Source organism: Danio rerio, chromosome 8 (assembly GCF_052040795.2).
Source record: "Danio rerio strain M-AB ecotype USA chromosome 8, GRCz13ab, whole genome shotgun sequence".
NCBI classification, from domain to species: Eukaryota; Metazoa; Chordata; class Actinopteri; order Cypriniformes; family Danionidae; genus Danio; species Danio rerio.
The window spans coordinates 28,700,532-28,724,702 of record NC_141028.1 but is presented as its reverse complement, the minus strand read 5'-3'; the positions used below and the strand labels follow the sequence as shown (position 1 = coordinate 28,724,702).

General features: G+C 35.7%; 3 protein-coding genes and 1 long non-coding RNA gene across 6 annotated transcripts in view; all 4 read left to right on the top strand.

The window, feature by feature from the left end:
* The window catches only part of LOC147842651 (uncharacterized), a 464,331-nt gene that overhangs the window by 240,171 nt on the left and 199,989 nt on the right, over positions 1 to 24,171 (top strand). The gene's annotated exons all lie outside the window — the stretch shown is intronic.
* tmem51a (transmembrane protein 51a) lies at positions 410 to 9,486 on the top strand. The gene is made up of 3 exons (NM_001077730.2): positions 410 to 568; positions 3,267 to 3,739; positions 8,065 to 9,486. The coding sequence occupies exons 2-3, from the start codon at positions 3,381 to 3,383 to the stop codon at positions 8,465 to 8,467; spliced, it is 762 nt and encodes a 253-aa protein (NP_001071198.2). The 5' UTR covers positions 410 to 568; positions 3,267 to 3,380; the 3' UTR covers positions 8,468 to 9,486.
* rps11b (ribosomal protein S11b) lies at positions 7,305 to 8,064 on the top strand. The gene has a single exon (XM_087264831.1). The coding sequence runs from the start codon at positions 7,330 to 7,332 to the stop codon at positions 7,849 to 7,851; it is 522 nt and encodes a 173-aa protein (XP_087120957.1). The 5' UTR covers positions 7,305 to 7,329; the 3' UTR covers positions 7,852 to 8,064.
* Positions 10,159 to 24,171, top strand: part of sema3b (sema domain, immunoglobulin domain (Ig), short basic domain, secreted, (semaphorin) 3B) — a 116,530-nt gene continuing 102,517 nt past the window's right edge. For 2 of the 3 annotated variants that reach the window (XM_087263699.1, XM_087263700.1), the window contains exon 1: positions 10,159 to 10,374. The gene's annotated coding sequence lies outside the window, so the exon portion shown is untranslated. Of the gene's footprint in view, positions 10,375 to 19,508; positions 19,619 to 24,171 lie in introns of all 3 variants that reach the window. The other variant, XM_087263701.1, reaches the window with a different exon arrangement.

Sequence of the window (24,171 nt, the reverse complement as noted above, 5' to 3'; positions counted from 1 at the left end):
TTTTTATTTCCAGTTTCTACCTAGTTTTAGATTAAAATCTTCTTTAGTGTTTTACTAAAGAGGAAAAAGGTCGTGTTTTTGAATGACCTCAGGTTGAGAAAAAGAACAGTCTTCATTTCTGGATGAACTATCCCTTAAGTCATAGTTGTTTCTTCAGTTATTACACTGGAAACCCTGATTGTAGTTTATGTTTTATTTAAAAAAAATAAAGTTTTATTTTAATTTGTATTATATTTTGTATTATATATCTTATTTTCAAACTCTTGAATAATGCATCAACATCTATCAGTTTTAATGAACCATGTCAGGGAATGGGAAACTTAAGTTTTCACCCACCACGCACGGCACATGGGCGGGGCAGCATTCACAGTGGGTCCGTTAAAGGGTTAATCCTGGACTGCAGGGACAGGAAGATGTTCGTGTTTGTGGAACTCAAGGCCAACCCGCTTTAAGAAGTTCAGCTTCACTTTCTTAAGGAATGTAGCAAATACTTCGCTGTACGTGTACATCTTTGGATTAAAAGAAGTGTCGTTGGACTAGGACAACGCAAGGAAGGGAAGTTTTCTCGGTAAGACTCAACACGCTCCCGGTGATCTCGAGGTTTGACTCGCTCTCCTCAAACTTTTCTTACTTTTCATCATCATACATTGCCTTCTCTGGGTTCCGTAGGCAGCATGGTTTGTTTGTTTTGTTTTCTTTTTTTTTTGTATGTTTAATCTGAACTTCGCCCTACAATAGAATATTTGATTTTGCTCTCCGTCAGTAGCCTAGACAACGGGATGATAAGTTTGGTGTCTTAATAACTACGTTAAAAATATTTAACAGTATTTATTTACTGTTTAAAAATATTTTCTTTAATCTCCTTTAAAGGCTACAAACCCTGTGGAGTAGAGATAGAAATAAATCTCAACAGTATTTGGACAATTTTCATTGATACCTAAAGATGTTCAAATCTGAGTAACGTTAGATTTTGATTTCTTAAAGGGGACGTTTACAGGACTTTGTCTTCACGTATTTCTACACTTTTTGTCTTGATTTACTTACTTATTTTTGTTACATAAAAGGTAAAGGATTGAAACAAATTATGGACAGACAGCCAGGTTCAATTCAAAATTCCAAAACTGCATACATGTTCACAATGCTGTGTAGACTAATGTTTCTCAATGTAAATATTCACAAGACAAACAACTTCGGAATTTGAGTTATGTTGCACTTTTTGTAAAACTTGTTTTGACACCTTTGTAGGGCAGAACGATATTGGACAAATCTGACATTGCGATATATATATTGCAATATGAGTATAATTTCACCAGATGACTTGAATAGCTCTATTCGAAAAGATTTCATTAATTTCGGTTGACTAGGGTGATCAAGTCTTTTTTTATGCCTTAACGTTACATCTGCATAAAATCGAAAAAATCATTCATATATAAATATGACAGAAGACGAACAAAGGTTAAATAAACAGTGTGTTATGGTTATCACTGTATAAATAATTGTATATTGTTAAAAATCTAATCATACGATGTGACTATTGCAGATACAAACATTGCGATATTGATGCTCAAATGATATATTGTTCAGCCCTAATACCTTTCAATTGTTGTTCCTTTATTGACATTTTTGTCATGTATTGTGTGGTTAGGCTTGGGCCAGTATAAGATTTTGGCGGTATAAAAATCTTGAATAAAAATATCACGGTCTCACGGCATCATGGTTTTGTGATTACTGCTCTAAAATATATTCTTTTTACTATAAAACTTTTTTTTCCCATTTGAAAACAATATATTTTATTTCTTGAAAGATTTATAATATTTTGGAAAAGAAGACATGTCAGGATGAATAATTAAAAAAAAATGGTAAAATGGTATCTTTGGATGTTTTTTTTCTGCTGAAGTTACTGTTGTCCTTAAAAAAGTAAATAAAAACACCTGACACATACTTTAGGTATGGTATTATAGATAATGTTGGCTGTGTTAAAACCTTGACATTTCCAATCCGATGTATACCTTGAAAACGTTTGTCCCATACCCATGTGTGGTGTGGGTAAATATTCACGGTTTTCATTTTTGTGTGAACTGCCCCTTTAAATTCCAATGGTACTTTTTTTGTGAGTGTATAATTACTTCCAAGATGTACACATACCTTCTGAATACCATGTCTAGAAAATAGGGGTCTCTCAAGAATTCCTGGATCCCTGGTGCAGTTTTATAGCCTTGATCTCCCTTGGCTGAATATGTCTTCCCCCAGTTTGGTGCCCCTGTGCAACGTGAATTTATGTGGCACTCTTTTCTTGTCTAATCTGGGCCCCTTGGCCTTTTTGAAAGAAGGAAATTCCTGCCATTCCACATCTTGGATTAACTATCATCATTTTATCTCTCTGCGTGCTTAGACGTGCTCAGCAAAATCTATGTTTTGTATCTATTTCAGTCAGGTACACTTCTGAACCTCACTTTTACAGAAAGGAAGTTGCATTCAACAAGTCAAATGTGCCAGGGTGAAATTATACCTGTCGGTGCAGACCTTAATGAGACAGAGCTTATGAGCAACTGCCCACACTTTTCCAAACACACATCAAAACTGATGAATCACCGCTGAAGGAAATGCATCTCATCATTAACCATCTTATCTTTAAGTACAAGATTTACACCGATCTAAACGCATGATGTTGCTTCCGTGCTGAGAAATGATAAAGGGTGTGGTAAAAAGGCTTATTCCAGACCTGCCTGCACAGATAACCAGGAGCTGCGTAGGCATGACAGTGCAGAGTTATGATGTGCTTTCCTTAGTGTCTATGTGACGGTTAAACAAAACGCACACTGTCCGTAGAGATATTTTAGTTTTGTTTTGGGGGTTTTTCAGCCGCCTGCCATTTCCCTTCAATGTAAACCTTCCTGAGCGGAGATGAAATTTCACCAAAGTCTGTGTTTAGGAAAGCAGTGAACTCTCTCACTTCACTCCTGAATCAAACTCTTTCTTTCTTCCAGTTTCACGCACCTGTAACTGAAGCTGAGCAGGAGGGACTCCTGCTTAATCTCGGGAGGGAAGTTAGGCCAGTCTAACATGTTCACCGATATGTGTAGACAATAAATAATGTTTGATAAAACCTTATCACTCCTGAAGCTTAGGCCGCTATTGCGCTATGCTATTTTAACACAGGCTTTATGGGGCATGTTGACGTTTATTGATATAAAACTCTCTTTTATGATAGTCTGTCTCATTCATCCATCACTTTTTTGATTAACCGCCTGATTTTCTGTTCACAGAATGGGTCAGTGCTCCAGGAAAAGCAGAAACGAACAATGAAATAAGCCAAAGTTTTAGACATTACAGCAGCCATAGGACAAAATAAAATCAGTGTCTGGTGGAGATTGGAGTCCATGGTAAGGTTTGGAAACATGTCCTACAGCGACCAGACCCCACCCAACCCCAGGAGGCCCAACGGCAGCAACTCTGGGGCTCAGTATGCGACCGCTGCTTTAGGAGTAGGGCTCATCGCACTAGGGATCGTTATGATTGTGTGGAGCGTGGTGCCGGCAGCTTCTGGAGGGAACAGCTCGAAGCCGGGCATGAACTCTGGACAAGTTCGGGAGACCTCGTCCGTGGCTTTCGTCCTGGTGGGGGGAGGAGTGGCGCTGCTGTTGCTGTCTGTGTGTTTAAGTGTACGGAACAAACAGCGGGCGGCCAGGGGACAGGAAGCCGGCAGTACACCCTCCAACACACAGGAGGAGGGGGCGACGTGAGTACATACTGTTAAATACACAACCACTGTTAAATTCACATTTGTACACTTTGTCATGTTGTAAGGGACAATGATGTGAATCTTTTTGTTGTTGTTGTTGTTTTTTTCTAAAATGCTATTTATACATTTAGTGATTTGAATGCATTTTTTTAGATTTGATTATTATATTGTTTTATATTTAATCATATTATATTTTATTGTAATATATTTTATCGTATTTCATTACATTACATTATATTTTAATTAAATTTAATATTATATTATATTATATTATATTATATTATATTATATTATATTATATTATATTATATTAAAGATTTCCCAATCGGAATAATGAAAATATAGTTTTTTTTAAATCCATATGTTTATCAGTATGGTAATTATGTCTTTAAATGATTGTGTCTTTGTTCCTAAGAAAACTGAACAAAACGTTTTGGCTTTAACAACACTTCTACCTATTTATATTTGGAGAACAATTGTCTTCCAAACGGTGTTATAAGGTCCAACAAACATGCAGGAGAAAATGGCAGGAAATGATATCATAGAGTGACACCTGCAGACTCTCATGGCTGTGTCAGCGAGTCTCTTAAAATATATTATTTGTCATGGTTGGCTCAGAATGTAAAATAACTTGTGGTAACTTCCAAACAATTGTGTATACATGTATACATGTTTATTGTTGCCATGATAAATAATATAAATATATCACAGGTAAATAATATTCGACTAGATATTTTTCAAGACACTTCTATACAGCTTAAAGTGACATTTAAAGGCTTATCTAGGTTAATTAGGTCAACTTGGCAGGTTAGGGTAATTAGGCAAATTATTGTATGACAATATTTTGTTTTGTAGACTATCGAAAAAAAATAGCCCAAAGGGGCTAATAATTTTGTCTTTAAAATGGTGTTTAAAAATGAAAAGCTGTTTTATCCTAGTTGAAATAAAACAAATAAGACTTTCTCCAGAAGAAAAAATATTATCAGACATACTGTAAAAATTCTCTGCTGCTCTGTTAAACATAATTCGGGAAAATAATAAAAAATAATAATTAAAAAAATCATAGGCGGGCTAATAATTCTGACTTCAACTGTATGTATGTATGTATGTATGTATGTATGTATGTATGTATGTATGTATGTATGTATTTGTGAGTGTGTGTGTGTGTGTGTGTGTATGTGTGTGTATATATATATATATATATATATATATATATATATATATATATATATATATATATATATATATATATATATATATATATATATATATATATATATATATATATAGTTGTAGTCAGAATTATTTATTAGCACCCCCTGTTCTATAATTCTTTTAAAATGATGTTGAACAGAGCAAGGAAATTTTCACAGTATGTCTGATAATATTTTTTCATCTGGAGAAAGTCTTATTTGTTTTTATTTCGGCTAGAATAAAAGCAGTTTTTATTTTTTTAAAGCCATTTTAAGGTAAAAACTATTAGCCCCTTTGAGGAATTTTTTTTATAGTCTACAGAACAAACCATCTTTATACAATAACTTGCCTAATTACCCCAACCAGCCCAGTTAGCCTAATTAACCTAGTTAAGCCTTTAAATGTCACTTTAAACTGTATGGAAGTGTCTTGATAAATATCTAGTTAAATATTATGTATTATCATCCTGGCAAAGATAAAATAAATTAGTTATTAGAGATGAGTTATTAAAACTATTATGTTTAGAAATGTGTTGGAAAAATATCTTCTCTCCATTAAACAAAAAATTGGGGGGAAAAATAACCGGGGGGCTCATAATTCTGACTTCAACTGTATATGTTAAAAACATAGATTTTGCGTGTGTGTGACTTTAGTCATTCAATTTCCTTCAGCTTAGTCTCCCTATTGATCAGGGGTCGCCACAGCGGAATGTGCATATCCATCAACATATCCAGCACATATTTTACACAGCGGGTGTCTTTCCAGCTGCAACCCAGTAGTGGGAAACACCCATACACTCTCACATTCGCCCACACATACACAAAGGCCAATTTAATTAATTCAATTCAACTATAGTGCATGTCTCTGGGAGAGAGGCCCACCCAGAGGAAACCCACACGAACACTAGGAGAACATGCAAACTCCACACAGAAATTCCAACTGACCCAGCCAGGACTTAAACCAGAGACCTTCTTGCTATGAGGCGACAGTGCTAACCACTGAGCCACCATGCTGCCTGACTTTAGGAGTCATTAATTTTAAATGTTAAGTGTCTATTTTTATTACCTTTTTTCACTTGAACATTATTATTACTTATGTTTAAAATATGGGTTTGGCAAGATATTTTTTTTAAGAAGTATGGATGTTCTGATACCCTTTTTCCTTTCCCGATACCGAGTACTGAAGTGTATCTGTAGAAACAGTTATGTATACTACTAACCCTGTATAAATTTATAACCCAGAATTAATTTATGGTCTGCTTCAGACTTATCCATTAATAAAACACATACAGTTAACTAGAGTGTTTTTATGTGATATTTTGTTATTAGACATTCTTCAGTAGGCCGACATGGTGGCACAGTGGGTAGTGCCATTGCCTCACAGCAAGAAGGATGCTGGTTCGAGCCTCGGCAGGGTCAGTTGACATTTCTGTGTGGAGTTTGCATGTTCTCTGCACGTGTTCACATGGGTTCCCTCCGGGTGCTCTTGTTTCCCCCAAAAGTCCAAAGACATGCGCTATAGGTGAATTGGGTATGCTAAAATTGACCGTAGTGTATGAGTGTGTATAGAATTTTCCCAGTGATGGGCATCCGCTGCGTAAAACATGATTGATAAGTTGATGGTTCATTCCACTGTGGCAACCCCAGATTAATAAAGGGACTAAGCCGAAAAGAGAATTGAGGAATGATCATTTTACAGTAGTATTATTTACTGTACTTTACTGAAGCAATTTCAGCCAAGAATAAAACACTAAACTAAAAAAAAATCCATTCAAGTTTTACAGTATAATTGTATAAAAATTTGTACATAAAATAAAGAAATACAAAAATGAAATAGTGCATCACCCTCTTCTTCTTCGCTGTTCTAACAACAGTGGTTGTTGTGGCAACAAAGCACAGCTTCCTTTGTTTGCATTTTGAACAGCGAAGAACTGACTCTGGGTTTGCAGTGTTAAGCAATGCTAGCGAGCATGTGTCTCATTTAAAAACATAGTATTAGATCGGTTTATAATTTCAAATACTCACTGATGCCGGAATTTTTGTAGTGACCACTTTTTAGTCATATCACAGATCAAAGTGAATCTTATGTGAAATCATGGTGTAAACAACAGATCGGCCTTACAACATCACAGACACCAATATATATATATATATATATATATATATATATATATATATATATATATATATATATATATATATATATATATATATATATATATATATATATATATATATATATTACAATTGTGATTTTCAATTGTGTATTACGTCGCTTTGTTACCATTTGTTGAGTCTCCCCATATAGCTTGATGTAGCGCTTGGACCCGGAAGCAACTTTGTTTAATGTCATACTTAACAAGCGGATAGCTCTTTACGACTTGGCTGGCAAAGATGGCGGTTACTCAGAACGTGAGGGATTATCAGAAACAGCCCACCATCTTCCAGAACAAAAAAGGGGTTCTGGCAGTTGAAGGAAGTGGCAAAGAAAAGCTCCCTCGTTATCACAGAAACGTCGGATTGGGCTTCAAAAACCCCAGAGAAGCTATTGATGGCACTTATATTGACAAGAAATGCCCCTTCACTGGAAACGTGTCCATCAGAGGCTGGATTCTCTCCGGTGTGGTGACCAAGATGAAGATGCAAAGGACCATCGTCATCAGACGGGACAACTTGCATTACATCCGCAAGTACAACCGTTTTGAGAAGAGACATAAGAACATGTCTGTCCACCTCTCCCCATGCTTCAGGGATGTGACTGTAGGTGACATCGTTACGGTTGGAGAATGGCAAACTCTTAGCAAGACCGTGAGGTTCAACGTCCTGAAGGTCACCAAGGCAGAAGCAGTTCCAGAAGTGCTAGAACTGTTGTTTTTACAATATGGCTCCCCTGTGTTGTTGAAAAAAAAAACCTAACAAGCGTATATGCTGATCTGATGCTCAAGACACATTCCGTAATGTCGTCAGTCTTGGAAAATAGTATTGCTACTTTTTTTCCCTTGATTTTTTTTTTTATAAAAATGTCTTTGTTGCTTTTCATATATCTGACCTCAAATGCTTGAATAATGGTGTATATTAAGCGTAATACTCTAAGTATAATTGTAAACATGCATGTGTTTATATGTCTAGGATGGATCAACTAGCTCATAGCTACACAGTCCCCACTTACGAGGAGGTGGTTACAAGTGGTCAGTATCCCATCAGTCAGACCTCTGAGCGCCACAACAGCATCACTCAGCTGCCAGCCTACGAAGAGCTTGAAGAAGGCCAAAACAACTTAGGAGATACCTCCAGTCAAGCTCGCAGATCTTCATCCCAAATCGATCCCAGCACTGGAGCAGGACCCCGCAGAAACAGCCGTCCTGGTCGCAAACTAATTCCACTCAAAATTAGGCGCATTAAATCCGACAACCTAAGAAGAAAAAGCTTAAGTGATATACAACAGAGCAACGTGTTCACTATTGAACCTCTCACACCTCCACCAGAGTACGACAATAAGCCTCCTCAGTTTCCTCCAAACACTGAACAATGACCAATATTGGCATGTCCCGTGATGAAGTTTGTTTTCACATTTATGAAATGCTAAAGCACTGAATTGTATTCTTCTCTGGACATGTGTTCTGCGCCACAGGAATACAGAAGAAGCAGTGTTTGGTTGGTTGTACATTTTGTGTTTGTTAGCCAAATGCTAAAGCTAAAAACAAAACACTTAATAAAATGTTGTCTGTAGCTGATTGGACTAAAAGCGTACTGGATATTCGAGCATTGTTTACTGAAGAACTTGGTCTTGCAGTTGCCGTTAAACTTGAACTTCTCCATCCAGACTTTTATTTCATAGGACGTCCGCGAGATTTTGGGAAATGATGTGAAAGTGTAAGCTGTGATTCACATCGGCACTGTTGCGTTTTTTGCACTGATGCGTGTGTGTGTTTGTCAGGTGTGAGTGCTATTTTTGTACATTTTTTTCCTTGAATTTGTATTTTGTGTTGGCTTTAGGTTTCTGTGTTTGTGTGCAAGTATGATTGTTCTTGGTGACCTTGTTGCTGGAGTGACAAACTGTGAGGTCATCAGTATGTGTCTGCTCATGGTTTACGACACAGAGAGGTTCTTTGACCCTGCAGCTGCCTTATATCACTCTCTCTCACCAACACACACCACCAGATACAGAGAATTTCTTGTCTTCCATTTTCACTTGGATGCACAAAACACTTGCTCTTTTCATTCTTTTATTTTGTAACTTTTTAGTTGATTTGTGAGAAGACAACTGTGTTTCTTGTAGGGCAGCTGTGGCTTCTTCATGCTGTAGGGTTCAAGCTAGCTGTCATCTGTGTGCACCTGCGTTACTCCTCTACACACTTCAGGATTGTCACATTAAGACACAGTCCGTTGCTGATTAATATTGAAGTTGATATCTCTCTTTTTTTCTGGAATTTTTGATGACACTGCAGTTTAATGTAAAATGTTGCTGAATTTCATGTGCTATTTAATGTTTCTATTGTTGATTTTGTAATATTATATTATGGTTTGACAAATAAAAAAATGTTTTGCATACGGATGTTTTTGATCTAATATTAAAATGTTTGTTTTATGAGGGATACTAAACTATTAAGTGAATGAACAATAATGAGATACACAATACATTTAATTCTCCTGAACATTTTCTTAATAAAAAAAATCGTTGATTTTTAGATTATGGAAGAGTTAAGAAAATCTATTTCCATGAAATCTGTTGTGTACAACTAAAATACAAATAGTTTTTTTTTTTTACTTTTGGATTATAAATTAACATTTTTATTCTAAATGAAGGTATTCAGTCAACATTGTAGCCCTAGTGTCTACATAGTGTTTTTTTTTTTTAAATAAAAAAACATTGAAAGCAAAAAAGGGAATAAGAAGATTACATGGAAAGTTAGCTGTATTCTGTTAAATTTTAACCATAGTATAACCATGGTAATTTGATTAGTAGTAAAATACGAAACGGAAATCAATACACCTAAATGTTTTGAATAATGGGGAGGGACTATTTATTAGTTTTACAAACAAAATCTATTTTTATTTAGTATTTTTCGGCTTTGTTGAGTGATTTTGTAATGCAGGATGAGTGAGCAAAGATTACTTTGTTTGGGTGAGTCACGGAATAGTTCACTCAACTGATTCGTTTAGTGTAGGGCGTATCCCTTTCGTTGTTTCAACCAATGAAAGTTTCTCTCACGTCCTATTGGTGATACTATTGGTCATTCTGTATCCAGCCGGGAAAAGGCATGGAGACGGCAGCTTCAACCGAATAAAGGATTTTTCCTCATAACGTTTTTCATAAACACCGTCAGTTGATTGAATTTTAGGTTTTAAATAAAGGTTTAACTTGATACTAAGTGGTGAACTGGTAAAAAAAAATTGTATTTCAGATTTCAACACCTGCTTCTGTCCTCTCTAAGACCGGTAAGTTAAACACAATCCATTGCTGTATTGAAGCTGCTATGTTAGTAACGCGAACGTTTCACACAAAGCTGTTATTTGTTACTGCTAAATAGTAAACAGCATAAACTAACTACTTAATCATGTAGCTGATAGATTTTGGTTTGAATAGCATAAACATTACGTCTAAATTGTCTGCCAACAACTTGAAAGTGTTGAAAGTTGTGCAGTAGATATTGAACCATACTGTATAACAAAGTGTTCCAGGTTTGGTGCCCTCCTTCTTTGAATGATGGCGTCTTCTGACCTTTTCTGGAAACAGGAAACAGCATGCTCTCTTGCTTATTTATTATTATTGATTTTTTGTTTCACATTATAATAACTACTCTGTGACCAGTAAAAATATGTTGTAAATTGTATAAATATGGGTAGTATGAATCAAAATCAGACATACTACTTTCCCCATGTTTTTGGGGTTACTGTCATCTGACTTACTGGCTTTGTCACTTTACACCCATTCACAAGCAGTAAATTGTGACCTCAGTGGATACTAAAGTGTCCATTAGATACAGTAGATGCACATATAATCTTATCAGCCAGATATATTTTTTTCTCTATTACTTTTGAGTATCCAGAAATATTTATTAGATACTGATTTTTACATTTAGAGAATGGGAATCTACAGTCTTATGCAAAAGTTTGGGCACCCATGATAATTTTTATAAATGCCAGCCATAACCTGCTGGACTTTCAAATCAGCAAATTCCATTTGGATATATTTTATCCCCTATGGAAAAAGCAACATTTCAGTTTTGACATAACATTTATTTAATCAACACATGGAATACAATTTTGGGCCATTCTTCCTTGCACAATTTCTCCAGTTCAGTCAGGTTTGATGAGTGCCAAGCATGAATTACCCATTTCAAATCAATCCATAGGTTTTCGATGATGTTCAAGTCTGGGGACCAGGATGGCTATTTTAGAACATTGTATCATGTCTGAGCAGGAATTTCTTGGAACTGTGCTTTGGGTCATTGTCTTGCTGAAACATCCAACCCTGCCGTAACTTCAGCCTCTTGACTGAATCCTGAACATTGTTCTTCAGAATCTGCTGATACTGGTTGTATGATGGATTATCCACCATATTTTACAGTAGGGAGCATGTTCTTCTAGAATGCTGTGTTTTATTTCTGCCATGCAAAAAAAAAAAAAAAAACTCCTATGGTTGTGGCATCTGTCCACAGTATATTTTTCCAAAATGATTCAGGCTTGTCTAGATGAGCCTTTGCATACCTCAAATGACTTCTTTCTCAGAAAAGGCTTCTTCTGCATTACCTTCCATTGAGCTGTTCTTTGTGAAGAATGTGGTTAACTCTGAAATGATTTACAGTGACATTATTAGCAGCAAGATATTCCTGGAGCTCTTTGGAGGTGGTCTGTGACCATTCTAGCCATTCTTTGCCTTAGCCTTTCAGATATTTTTCTTGGTCTAGCACATCTTTTCTTCAAAAGAACTGTTCCTGTGGCCTTTATTTTTTTTAACTTTATTTCTGACTGGAGGGGAAGGTTTCCAAACTTTTGCATAGTCTATTTTTCAGTTTCAATTCAATTTCAATACTGCAACATGGCGTATTTCTGTCTAAAAAACATGACATTATCTAGCTTTCTCTAGAAGCCCAATGACATTTGACTGTAATCTTCTCTTATGAAAAAAAGAGCACATAAATATGCAGCCACAGAGGGGTGCCCAAATTTTTTTATAAAACTGTATGTCATGCAAGTTGGTTTCACCTGTTCTTAAAGAGCATCTAATGCAAATCACCACAGAAAAAGTTGACAGTTTTATAATAATACATTTGAAAAATATCTTACAAACTCACCATAAGACTAATGATCGTTGTGGCTTGTGGCAACAACAACAGTTTCATGCCAAAGTAAAAGTTTGATTGTAAACAAATGTGCTTCTCACAAATGATTGAAATCCAAACTGTTTAGACTTATTTTGTGATATTAGCAAGATTTATTATAAGGAGATCTATAGATAAACATAGACTATAGAAGATTTAAATTCTGAATATTTATGCCACTATTAATAGATAAGACAAATTGAGTAACTAAACACTGACTCTCACCTGCATTGCTTCCTATGCAGATCCTTTGATAAAATGTCTCTTTTTACTGTTAGATGATGGTAGTTTAATAAAGAAGGGGTTACTTTAGTCTAGACATGAAACAGCTGGCCTGGATTGCTATATTGTAGTTGTCAATGAAGAGCTATTTATCTTATGTTGTGAAGGATAAATCAACAGGATCTGTCAGCCAAAATGTCACTCATAAATGAGAGATGGTCAGTTTGAACACACCTGGAGGCATTGACTGCTTGACCTTCTACTGGGGTAAAGAGAGATTTTGTTGATGGAGGAAGGAAGAAGACTCTTGTCAAGATTAGGGTGAAGATAAGTCCTTCAGCTTGATATGTCCATAAGGCATGTAGAGGTCCTTTTGATGCGATTATTGTTTCAAAAGTAAAGCAAAGGTTCACCTTTTTTATGAAACAAAAATGTAATTGTTACCTTTTTTTTCTTACTCCAAACTGAAAAGTAATCTGTAATTTTGAGAATTGTGAAATAAACTCAAAATTGTTAATTAATAAATTACAAAAATGTAAACTCAGAATTCAGACTTTTTAGTCAAAATTGTGGATTATAAATCTTTATTGCAAGATAGAAACTTGCCTTTTCTTGTAATTCCAAATTATGTAATTTACTTGGAATTCAGGGTTTTGTTTATATACTGTATAGAGAGTATGCACTGATGTCACTTTCCCACGTGTACAGGCCCGTACCTGCCCCCATGAGGGGTTATATATTCTAAAAAATGTACTAGAGGCAACTGCAACACAAGATAACGGACAGTAGTCGACCTAAATTAAATTTAGTAAGACTGTAACCCACCATATAATAAGCAAATGTTTTTTTATCTGCTTGCACTGTATATTTATTTATATTTCAGATTTACATCAACTGAAGTTAGCCAAAGTGAGTGATTATTAACAGCAAAATTCCAATGTGTTTAGTAGAAACTTTAAACATGATCTGGAGAACTATTAGCATCAGGCAGATGATACAGACTTCTTTAGTGATCAACAATACTTATAAGCTGTGCCTACATCAGTCTAATTTTAAACGCTATCCTTTTTTCTTCTGTCTGCTTTGTGTTACACTACTGGTAAGAAAAATCTGTTTGTCTTGCCTAACTTCAGATTATCCATCCCGCATGCTCTTGGAAAATGGATGTTTTTTATGGGGGCTGAATGACATAACTTTTCAAAGCTGTAATAAAAATGCCCAGAACCGTGGGAGCAGAGCAAGGCTTATGAGCCACACCAGTGGCCTGCATGGGACAATCTGACTTTAATTTTCTCTGAATTCTATTAAGGGAAAAATGTGATGAAAAATATTTATATTTTTTGTCATGCACAGAAAATGGATTACATCAAATATCTTCAGATTATTGTTTTTCCATATGAAAGAGGTATTTATCTAAATAAATAAATACAATACTTGTATGAGTATTTAAAATAAGTGTGTGTTTGTGTCTAGTATAAGTAATGTTTTGTTAGTCAAATGAACTAATCACATTTCTACCGAGGTTAATTAAGTCAATTCATTGCATTTAGATACACCTTCAGAGCTTCAGTGATCATAGCATGAGTTTGTGCAAAAGTCTTGCTGAAGTACATATTTTGCCATGACCAGTTGTTCCCAACAACAACAACAACAAAAAAACATCAGCCCTCCTTTAATTTTTTTTTCTTTTTTAAATATTTCCCAAATTATGTTTAACAGAGCAAGGAAAATTTCACAATATGTCTGATAATAATTTTTAATCTGGAGAAAGTCTTATTTGTTTTATTTCGGCTGGAATAAACACATTTTTTTTTTAAATCCATTTTAAGGTCAAAATTATTAGCCCCTTTACGCTATATATTTTTTCAATGGTCTACAGAACAAACCATCTTCATACAATAAATTGCCTAATTACCCTAACCTGCCTTGTTAACCTAATTAACCTAGATAAGCCTTTAAACTTCCCTTTAAGCAGTATTGAAGTGTCTTGATAAATATCTAGAGAAATATTATTTACTATCATCATGACAAAGATAAAATAAATCAGTTATTAGAAATTAATTATTAAAACTATTATGTTTAAAAATGTGTTGAAAAAAAATCTTCTCTCCGTTAAACATAAATTGGGGAAAAACAAACAGGGGGACTAATAATTCTGACTTCAACTGTATATTAAAACATGACTACAATATTTACAGAACATTTATGTTATATATTTAAAAATTTTCCACTGTTTGGTTCTTGTTTATCATTCATAATGACCATAAGTAACCTTCTGATTGAACCACTATGTTTGCGCTTATAGTGATGCTAATCATCATAAAGACTCCTTTGTATTGTAGATTTTGAAGTTTTATTTTTATTAATTCACTTTAGGAAGTGAGAAAACGAATCCATATCCATAATTGGTGATATTATAAATGACTTTAAATTTTTCCACATTGACACATTACTCGATTGTTTTAAAAATAAATATTTAATTGATAGGATAGTGGCGTAGAGAGAAAGATGAAGGATCATCAAAGGACCTCGAGCCGGGAATCAAATTTAGGCTGTAGTACTTCAGTCATTTTTCATTACTCAAATAGAAAAATGTTGAAGTTTTGTTCTGCAAAGTTCCACTATGCAAAAAATAATAATAGGCAATTTTATATAAAAAAAAATCAAAAAAATTAAATAGTGAACATATAGTTACAATTTACTTTGGGTGACTAGATATTTTTACATATTAACAATATCATGTTAACGTCTGGCATGCTTCCCTGCATTGTCGTTATGGCCCACTGGAGGGCCACGAACCATAGAATGAAAACCAATGGTCTTTCAGTAAGTGCTTTAAACACTATAGTTGTTTATCAACATCATGTTAAAGCATATGGGCTCGTCAATCTCATGTTCAAAATAGGATATTGACAAGCTCAATTGACTTAAGTGTTTGAGGGTCAAAGCAGACAAGTTTGCTGGCAGCCCATGAAGACCAAGGCAATTTACAATTTTTCACAGGCCTACATGGAGTAGTTACAAGTTTTTGTTTTGATTGTTGTGGTATTATTCAAGTTTACAAAGTTAATTTTGGTAACAAATGGGGAAACTTGCTTTTGACAATTACAGTCATGACAAAAATGGTCATAGTAGCAGAGTAAGCTACCATTATCTTGAATGTGTCATTCATCCAGTAGGTGGCAGTGCATTCACACCAGTGAACCAGGCTCTGATGGATTGCTGCATTCAGTGACACCAAGGCTACTTTTAATCCATTTTCCTGTGAGAAACAAATGGCATTGTGTATCTCTGTCTCCAAGCCACAGCGAAATCCCCATTAAATGAAAAACACTGAACCGAACGGGGGAGGAAGTGGAAGACAGTACTGCATTGTGGCATATTCAACACTGTGGGCAGAATGTTTTGTCCCCTTTGGGCACTGTGTCCCATTCTTTACCGTTAGCTCACTTGTTTAAGTGTGTGTTTGTGTGTGTATGTAGGACGGTGTGAGGTCATACTGTGTGAGATATGAGCTGCTGTGGGGAATTCAGACAAACTGACCAACCCTGTGGGCAGTGGAAGACACAGTCTCTCTCTTGGCCGTTCTCCCCTTTCTGTAAGTCTCAGAGGAGTATAAAGAGCTGTTGTGAGTACTTTAATGTGCTCAGCATGATTGCTAGTGTGGAAAACCACACACATGCTCAAAGAGTATGTTACAGCTTTGATTTAATTAGAGGAAACTGCAAGACAGCGAATATAAAAGTAAATCTTTATGCTTGATGTTTATTAATAACTGTGTTGGTATCTTTATATAGAAAAGAGTATACTGATTTATTTTAGGGATGCACAATATAATGGCGGCCATATTGTTATCGGTCGATAAATGCTATTTTTAAGATTATCATTATCGATCCGATGTCTAAATTAGGCCGATATCTTTAAGCCGATAAATTACGTAATTGTACAGACATTCCTGGCGCGCCCGCGTGAGCGTAACGGCTGTTTTACACCGCAAGCGTCAGCAGCACGTAAGCAGAGCGTGAGCAGAGCGTGTTTTTTCGGCATTCATGTTAAAAGTTTAGAGCTTTCATACCGCACGCAGCAGCAGCGCGTCAGAGCAAGGCGTGAGCGTCGCTGAAGCAGCAGTGCAGCGATAGTTTCGGCGCTGGGTCTATTTTTGCCGCACTGCTCATGCTCAATTAAAGTGACTGTGCATTGATAATGACCAAAACACAATGAATGACAGTAAAAAGTAGCAATTTTACCCAATAAATGCGTTAATAATGTCAACTTAATTATATATAGTCAAATGAACCTAAACGATTAAAAACGGCAAAAAACATTTATTTAGGCCCGAACTCTAAAACCAAATGTAAAACAATTTTAGTATCAGTTTTGCTTAAGTTGTAGGCTAGTGTTTCAGGAGCGGGGAAATAGAATATCTAGGGGAGTTGTAGTCCATAGCGAAGTGTATTGTGGGTAGTTTAGTTCGACACGCATGCTGGATTATGTGAGCTCGCTGTGTGCTGTGCAGCTGAAGCAGAGGATGAAAGTTTTATTCGGCTTTGTTTTATGTTCACTCAAGTTATTCTTACGGGGAGCTGTTTGCACTGTGAACAACACGAAAATAAGTAAAATAAGGGCATGCATTGATTACTTTTGTCCGTCTCATCCTCTGCACGAGCATGAATTAACGAGCTGTTATTCTGCCGCTGGACATCACTAAAGCGGAGAAAGTAACACTGGTTTGATCATGTATAAATATCATTTTAACTATATTGTATAAATATTATTATAACTAGCCCTACGGCAACCTGACAATCAAAAACCAAATGACATGATATCACAGGCGATTGTCGTCTGACTGTAGACACTTCTCATAGAGTTTGAGAAGCATACAGTTCTATTTGATCTATAAAAATTGTAAAATAAACATTTGCAGGTTAAAGAAACAGCATAGGAGGGAAGTTGCCACGGGCCTTGGTGCAGATGAAAAGTTTAAAAAGTGTATTTGTATATAGAAAGACATGGGTAACTAAATAGAATAGACAGATAGGTTGATCTCTGCAGCAGCTGGCGAAGAGCTGCGCACTGCAGACGCAGCTGGTGTGAAAGGCAAACGCCTGCGTGCTGCTTCTGCTCAACATACGCGCTGCGCACGCTCTGCTCACGCACTGCTTTCGCTTGCGGTGTGAAACAGGCTTAACATGTTTAGACTTGCCCAGTGCACTATAATGGAGCTCTCCTCACACTGTTTATTCCTTCAAAGTCCGTCCTTTCTTCATGTGGTATTGCTGTGCCTTAAATAACTCTGTATCAATGTAGATATGTTTGATTGAGTGTTATTGTGTATTTTGCTTCAAATCGCCTCAGGAAAAGACTTGCATGTTTCAACCTTTCCTGCTCTGTCTCTTGGTTGTTTTAGAGATAGTAGGGGAGATTCACTTGTTACTCCAGGGCCTTATAATATTAGTTTCGGGGTTAACTCTCTTCTCTTTTAGCTGCAGTCGGTTAATGAACGAGGACACATGTAACTTGGCCCAATCATTTATCAATCTCATTGCGAAAAAAACGCTCCTGTTTTCTGTCTCCCTCTGCGCTTCAACAACACACCAAACTGCAGCCTCTGCACACGTGCTAAACAACAACTTGTCGGGCTGTTTGTAATCTAATATGATTATTTGTTATTATCAGTTATTTGTTATTATTCAGTTCATCTGATTATTCATATTGATTATAACGAGCGCACGTGAGAGCTGTCACCGCCCGCGCGTACACACACACACACACACATATCTGACAGCCTTCACAGATATATGGGGGAGAGCCTAGGTGTGCCAGTCAATGAATCCATAATACGGGCTCTTAACTTGCCGCACATTCTGTCTTTATATTATGCTCTGTGTTTGTCACAAAGTCATCTGAGCTTAACAATCAGGTGTTGAATTTTGATAAATTATGATAGCAACAATAATAATTAATATTAGTGATTTTTGAAGGGTCATGTGACTGAAGACTGGAGTAATGAAGCTGAAAAATCATCTTTGAAGACACTGGTCAAATGATTAAATTTTGACGCCCACAGACATAGTCACCAAATAAAAATCAGAGGACAGACTCTCTCATACAGAGCCTCATTTCAGTTGTCAGGTTTTGTAAAAATCTATCTATCTATTGAATTAATCAATCTATTAAAGAAACGTTGGCTAGAATTATGCATTATAGTCTTAAATTATAGAGAGACATAGCATATGAACCGAGACTGCATCAGATTATGCAATGTTGATCTTTTTTTCGAGCTGTCAGTGCAAAAATGAACAAAACAACAGGCTTAACACAACATATTATAAGATTAAAATATGGAAAAATTATCTGATGGTAACTTCGGTCAATTTTCCTAACGAATAAACAGCTCTTAGTAATAGTTCAGCATGCTTTCACTTTCGCATTAGACATGAAAGACACATTTACCAGTTGGAATGACATCTCTCCCTGTTCATCATACAAATACAACATTACAAAGATTTATTATTATTATTAATTTTTATTTTTTGGAGTAATGTACACTAATAAACATTGTGTACGATAAGTCTGGAAAAACCAAAAAACTAGCTTAACTGTTGTGTGCCAGCGTTGTTTTGATACTTCAGTTGGCCTACTTCTACATATTTATGTGTGTTTTTGTTTTTTGCAACCCTTTGGAACAATTTGGTGTTCCTCAAATATTCAGTCGGTAAACTCTTCTGACTGTCCTGATTCAGCCCTCATTTCACTGGTCTGTTAGCTCCTCTCCGTCCTCTCTCTTTGTCTGCTGAGCTTGAGAACAGAAAGAGTGAACATTCACACAGGCCCGAAGAGCCGTTTAAAGGGGAGGGCAGCTTTAAAAAGCTCTTTTCACTTTAGACAACATCCTCTGCTTTATTTTGCTCATTTTGTGTTCACTCCACCTCTTTCGTTCCCTCTATCCCTTTTCATCCTTTGATTTCGTTCTGCCTTTCTTCCCTCCATCCACGGGCTCTTTATCCCTAATTTTTTTTCCACCAGGTGACGCACTGCAAACACAATAACAGCTGAAGAGGAAGAAAGACGGATGACTTTTGACTGCCTTTTCTCTCTTCCTCTCTTTTTAAAGGGCAGACATTCAGTGTCGCACGGTGAGCAAGCTGGTGGGTGTTACTGTGTGTGTGTGTGTGTGTGTGTGTCTGTGAAGTTGGGGATTATGTGTGTTTGACTATAGCTCTTCTGAAAGGAGTCAGTTGAAACAGGTGCACCTGTGTTTCTTCACTGAATAATGAAAGAATGACTGAAAGAGAAAGAACCGAGAAATAAGAGGGAAAAGAGGCTTTTGTGAGGGTTAGGCATGAAAATGCTGCATGCACTGAAAAAAATATTATTTTTGTCTTGTTTTCCAACATAATGATTGAATGTATGTTTAAAAAACTAATAACAGCAATTGGTAAAAAGTAGTAATTATTTAAATAACCTACAAAAAAAAGATGAATCATAATTCATAAAATATATTATCTGAACACATTTAAAATATTAATGTATTTAATAAAAATGTCCATATATAATCTGAAATTAAGAATTTATCTTGTTTATTGTTTGTAATTTAGAAAACAACGTGCATTACTTTGATCACCGTGTGAACTTGTCTGTGTCTTCTATTTATTTTCTTTCACTTCTTTCTCACGCTTGCCACATTCTGCCAATTCGATATGGTCGATATGGTTCTTTTCGTATGCTCGTCTCTCCCGCTTTTTCGCTTGAAGAGTGTGTGTCAGTGTGTGTATTTGGCAGTAAACAAAGATATGCTAGATTGTGCCCGTGGTTACCAAGCCTGCTGTGTCATTGTCCTGGTTGGCAGCAACACCAGCTTTTGTTTTCATAATGTTTACGGTTTATTGACCTCTAAGATTATGAACTCATTTGAGTGCAATGGATTGAGTTAAGAGAATGTAATAATAATATTAATAAAGCATAATTTATTTAACTTTTTATTGTATTAAGCCAGTTTTACATGTTAAAACAATGTTTAAAGCCTTGTTTTGTAATGTACTTTTCCAACATGACAAAATTGTATAATGTGAAAAATTAAAAGGTTAGTTCACCCAAAATTAAAATTATGTTATTAATTATTCACCCTCATGTCGTTCCAAATTTCTGACACATTTGTTAGTCTTTGGAATACGAGAAGGAGGAAGGAGCTGTCAGATTTCACCTACTGTAAAATATCTTAATGTAATCTTCATTCCAAAGTCAGACAAAGGTCTTTAATAATATAATTTACATTTTTGTTTGAACTAACACTTTAAGATGAAATGAATTTTGAATGATGTGTGACGGTAAAGACTTTGACATTAATAGAAAAAAAAAATCAAAATTCAACATCATTTTGAACTATATATCATCAAGACAAACTTTGATCTAAGACTGAGAATGTCTGACTAGCAAGTAGGGGATACTTTTTAAAGCTTGAAGGAGATTTTTCAGTTTCATTTAGTTTAAAGATTCACACAGTTTTAAAGCTGAAAGTCTGAAGTTTTAGAAAGTCATACAGTCAAGCTTTAGATAGATAGACTGACAAGCTTATAGATTTTAAGCATTATCATCTGTTTTTATTGTTAGCACATCTTTGCTATCATGTTAATAGCATGTTACTATGTTGTTAACATGTTTTAACAAACTTTTTTGGTTACCTGTTTAAGCAAGATTAAAATGCATATTAGATAGTGTTAGTGTTATGGTGCTTAAAAGCACCAAAGAATTATAGGACCGTTAAAGATTTTAGTAATGATGAAAATACAAATTTATATCACAAGAGCATTTAATATAATATTCATTCATTCATGTTCTTTTCGGCTAAGTGCCTTTATTATTCCGGGGTCGCAACAGCGGAATGAACCACCAACTTATCCAGCACATGTTTAACGCAGCGGATGCCCTTCCAGCCGCAACTCATCTCTGAACAACATCCATACACACTCATTCACACTCATACACTACGGACAATTTTAGCCTACCCAGTTTACCTGTACCGCATGTCTTTGGACTGTGGGGGAAACCGGAGCACCCGGAAGAAACTCACGCAAACACGAGGAGAACATGCAAACTTCACATAGAAATACCAACTGATCCACCTGAGGCTCAAACCAGCGACCTTCTTACTGTGAGGCGACAGCACTAGCTACTGCGCCACCGCGTCGCCATTTAACATAATAATAAAAAAAATTATTGTGTGTTTTTTTTCCCCAGAATCAAATAAAAAGATCCATGAGCCCATAACACACCTACAGCATGCTATAGATTTGTCATTCTCAGAGTCTGCCTTGTATGGGTGTGTTTGACTATGGAAGCATCTATTTGCAGATTGTAAATCTCTGGCTTCTGCTGGAAGGGCAGAGGTTGTTTCTGTGGAGATGTTAATGTGTAAGTGCGTGTGGTGCGGTGATGTCTGGGGCATGAGGCTTTACCCCGCCCACCTCAGTGACCTCAGCATTCACCTGCCAACCTGGCCAGTCGCCATAGTTACTTACAGCCCGTAATAAAGTGCGAGATGAATGAGTAGCAGGTGGCAGGATGGGTGGGATTTCGGTACTGACAACAGCTCTGAGTGCTTTGTGTTTGTTATGAATACAAACTGATTCAGGAAGGACTGCTCGCACCGTTTTTTTATTCAAATATTTTAAATGTTTTTCAAGATTACTCTTGTATCCTATAGACCCAATGAGCAGTCCACAGATCACCTGAAATTCCCCTCACTCCATATAGAGTTTTTCAGTGTCTGCTGCTCTTGGTATTTGTGTAGGTGGGTGTGAATGTAGGCTGTTGGTGTGTCCACATTGTGAAAGCACATTTGCTGATTTGCTATGCGCCATCTGTCTTTGTTTCTGTTTTGGTGGCTGGAATGAGATAAAGGTGCATGAAACTGAACGCAAGTGAAAAACATTCCCAAACTTTTCTTAGTTTAATTGTTTTAAGTTTTAGGGAATATTTTTGCTCCATATTGGAAGTCGTAAACCATAAAAGACATAGATCACCCAAAAATCAAAAAGCATTATTATGAGCATTATTACTTGAATAAGATGCAAGTAATCTAAGATGTAGGTGAACAGTTAAAGAACAAACTATAGTTTTTCAGTGATTGTTTTACATCATACAATTTCACTATATTGCCATGGGCCACATTTAATCATTTTATACAGTATACATTTCTGGTAGGTGTTGTTTTGAATTTTATGAATCACCAAGCAAATAATTTCATCAAAAAAATAAATAAATAAATAAATCTTCTGAAATAGTGAGTAAAGCAGTTTTAAAGAAGTCTGAACATGGTCAGAGCATGTACATATAGGGCTTATATTGTTTGTGGATATAAAGAAGCAATACAGGAGACCTATTTGGCCTGTATATGCACATAAATGCACCTCAATTTTGCCTATATGTGTTATATTTATGTATGTATGTTTATATGTATATATGCAGAGTATATATTTTATATGTGCATATATACTGCATAAAGGTTTCATATATGTGCATAAATCATAGGTTATTTCCATGTGGGAAGTAATAGAGAGGGTGCTCGCTGCAGAGCCATTTGAGGAGAGCTGAGCTCCAGCGAGGGGGAGCATGAGCTGTCACTCCTCCTCCTGTAAGCTGTTTTAATGCGTACACCAACCCCACCCCTAACCCTACCCCCAGTGACATCACTCGTAGAAGAAGTGCAAAAAAGGTGGAGCTCAAGCTTAAGCTCCCCCTCGCTGGAGCTCAGCTCTCCTCAAATGGCTCTGCAGCGAGCACCACTTGAAGTAATATGAGTTAAGGAATATTACTTTTGTAAAGTAAAGTGACGCATTACTTAAAAAATTAAGTAATAATAATTGAGAGCATTGTTAATAGCAGAACTCCTCTATTTAAAAAAGAGACAGAAAAAGCTGTATGTTCTGAAAGATCAAGCCTCAGCAAAGTTATGGAAAAAGTAATTCAAATACAAAAGTAACTCAAAGATAATGTAATGCATACTTTCCATAAAAAGTAACTACAGTAAGTAATGCCCTTTTTAATGTTACTTTTTTGGGGGAGTTACTCAATATTGTAATTAATTACTCTTAAAAGTAACTTTTCCCAACAGTGGACAAACGCATAAATAAGACCTGTTTTCAGCTGCAATAAAAACTTGCATCATAAATTTAGAAAAACATAGGTTAAATAATAAGGGCAACAGACAACATTATGCAAACAAGAGACAACATTTATATGTAATGATGAATTCACTCTAATATATAATAGATATGTAATTGTTCACACACAGTACATAGTAAAATACCCCTCCCTGCAGTTATTTTACTAGCAGACTAATGAGTTTATGGACATTTGATTGCTAACCTGAGGTAACTGTAACGTTACAACTTGTTTTATTGATATAATTTTGTAGTTAAAATGCTGAATGAGCAATTATGCATTAAATGCATTTTGTTTTATAACCAGTAGTAAAGAGAATGACAGCATTGTTACGGTCAATAATTTTAGTAAATATCAAGCAATTAATCAAATTCTTAATGCATTTTAACAAATAAGATTAAGTCAAATGTTTATTGATGTTTTATTGCCAAAGTATAACCAGTAAAAATATACATCCTTTATGTTTGAAATGCTTGTTAGACTGAAAATCTAGGCATAAATAAATGTTATAGTGTTTTTTTGTAGT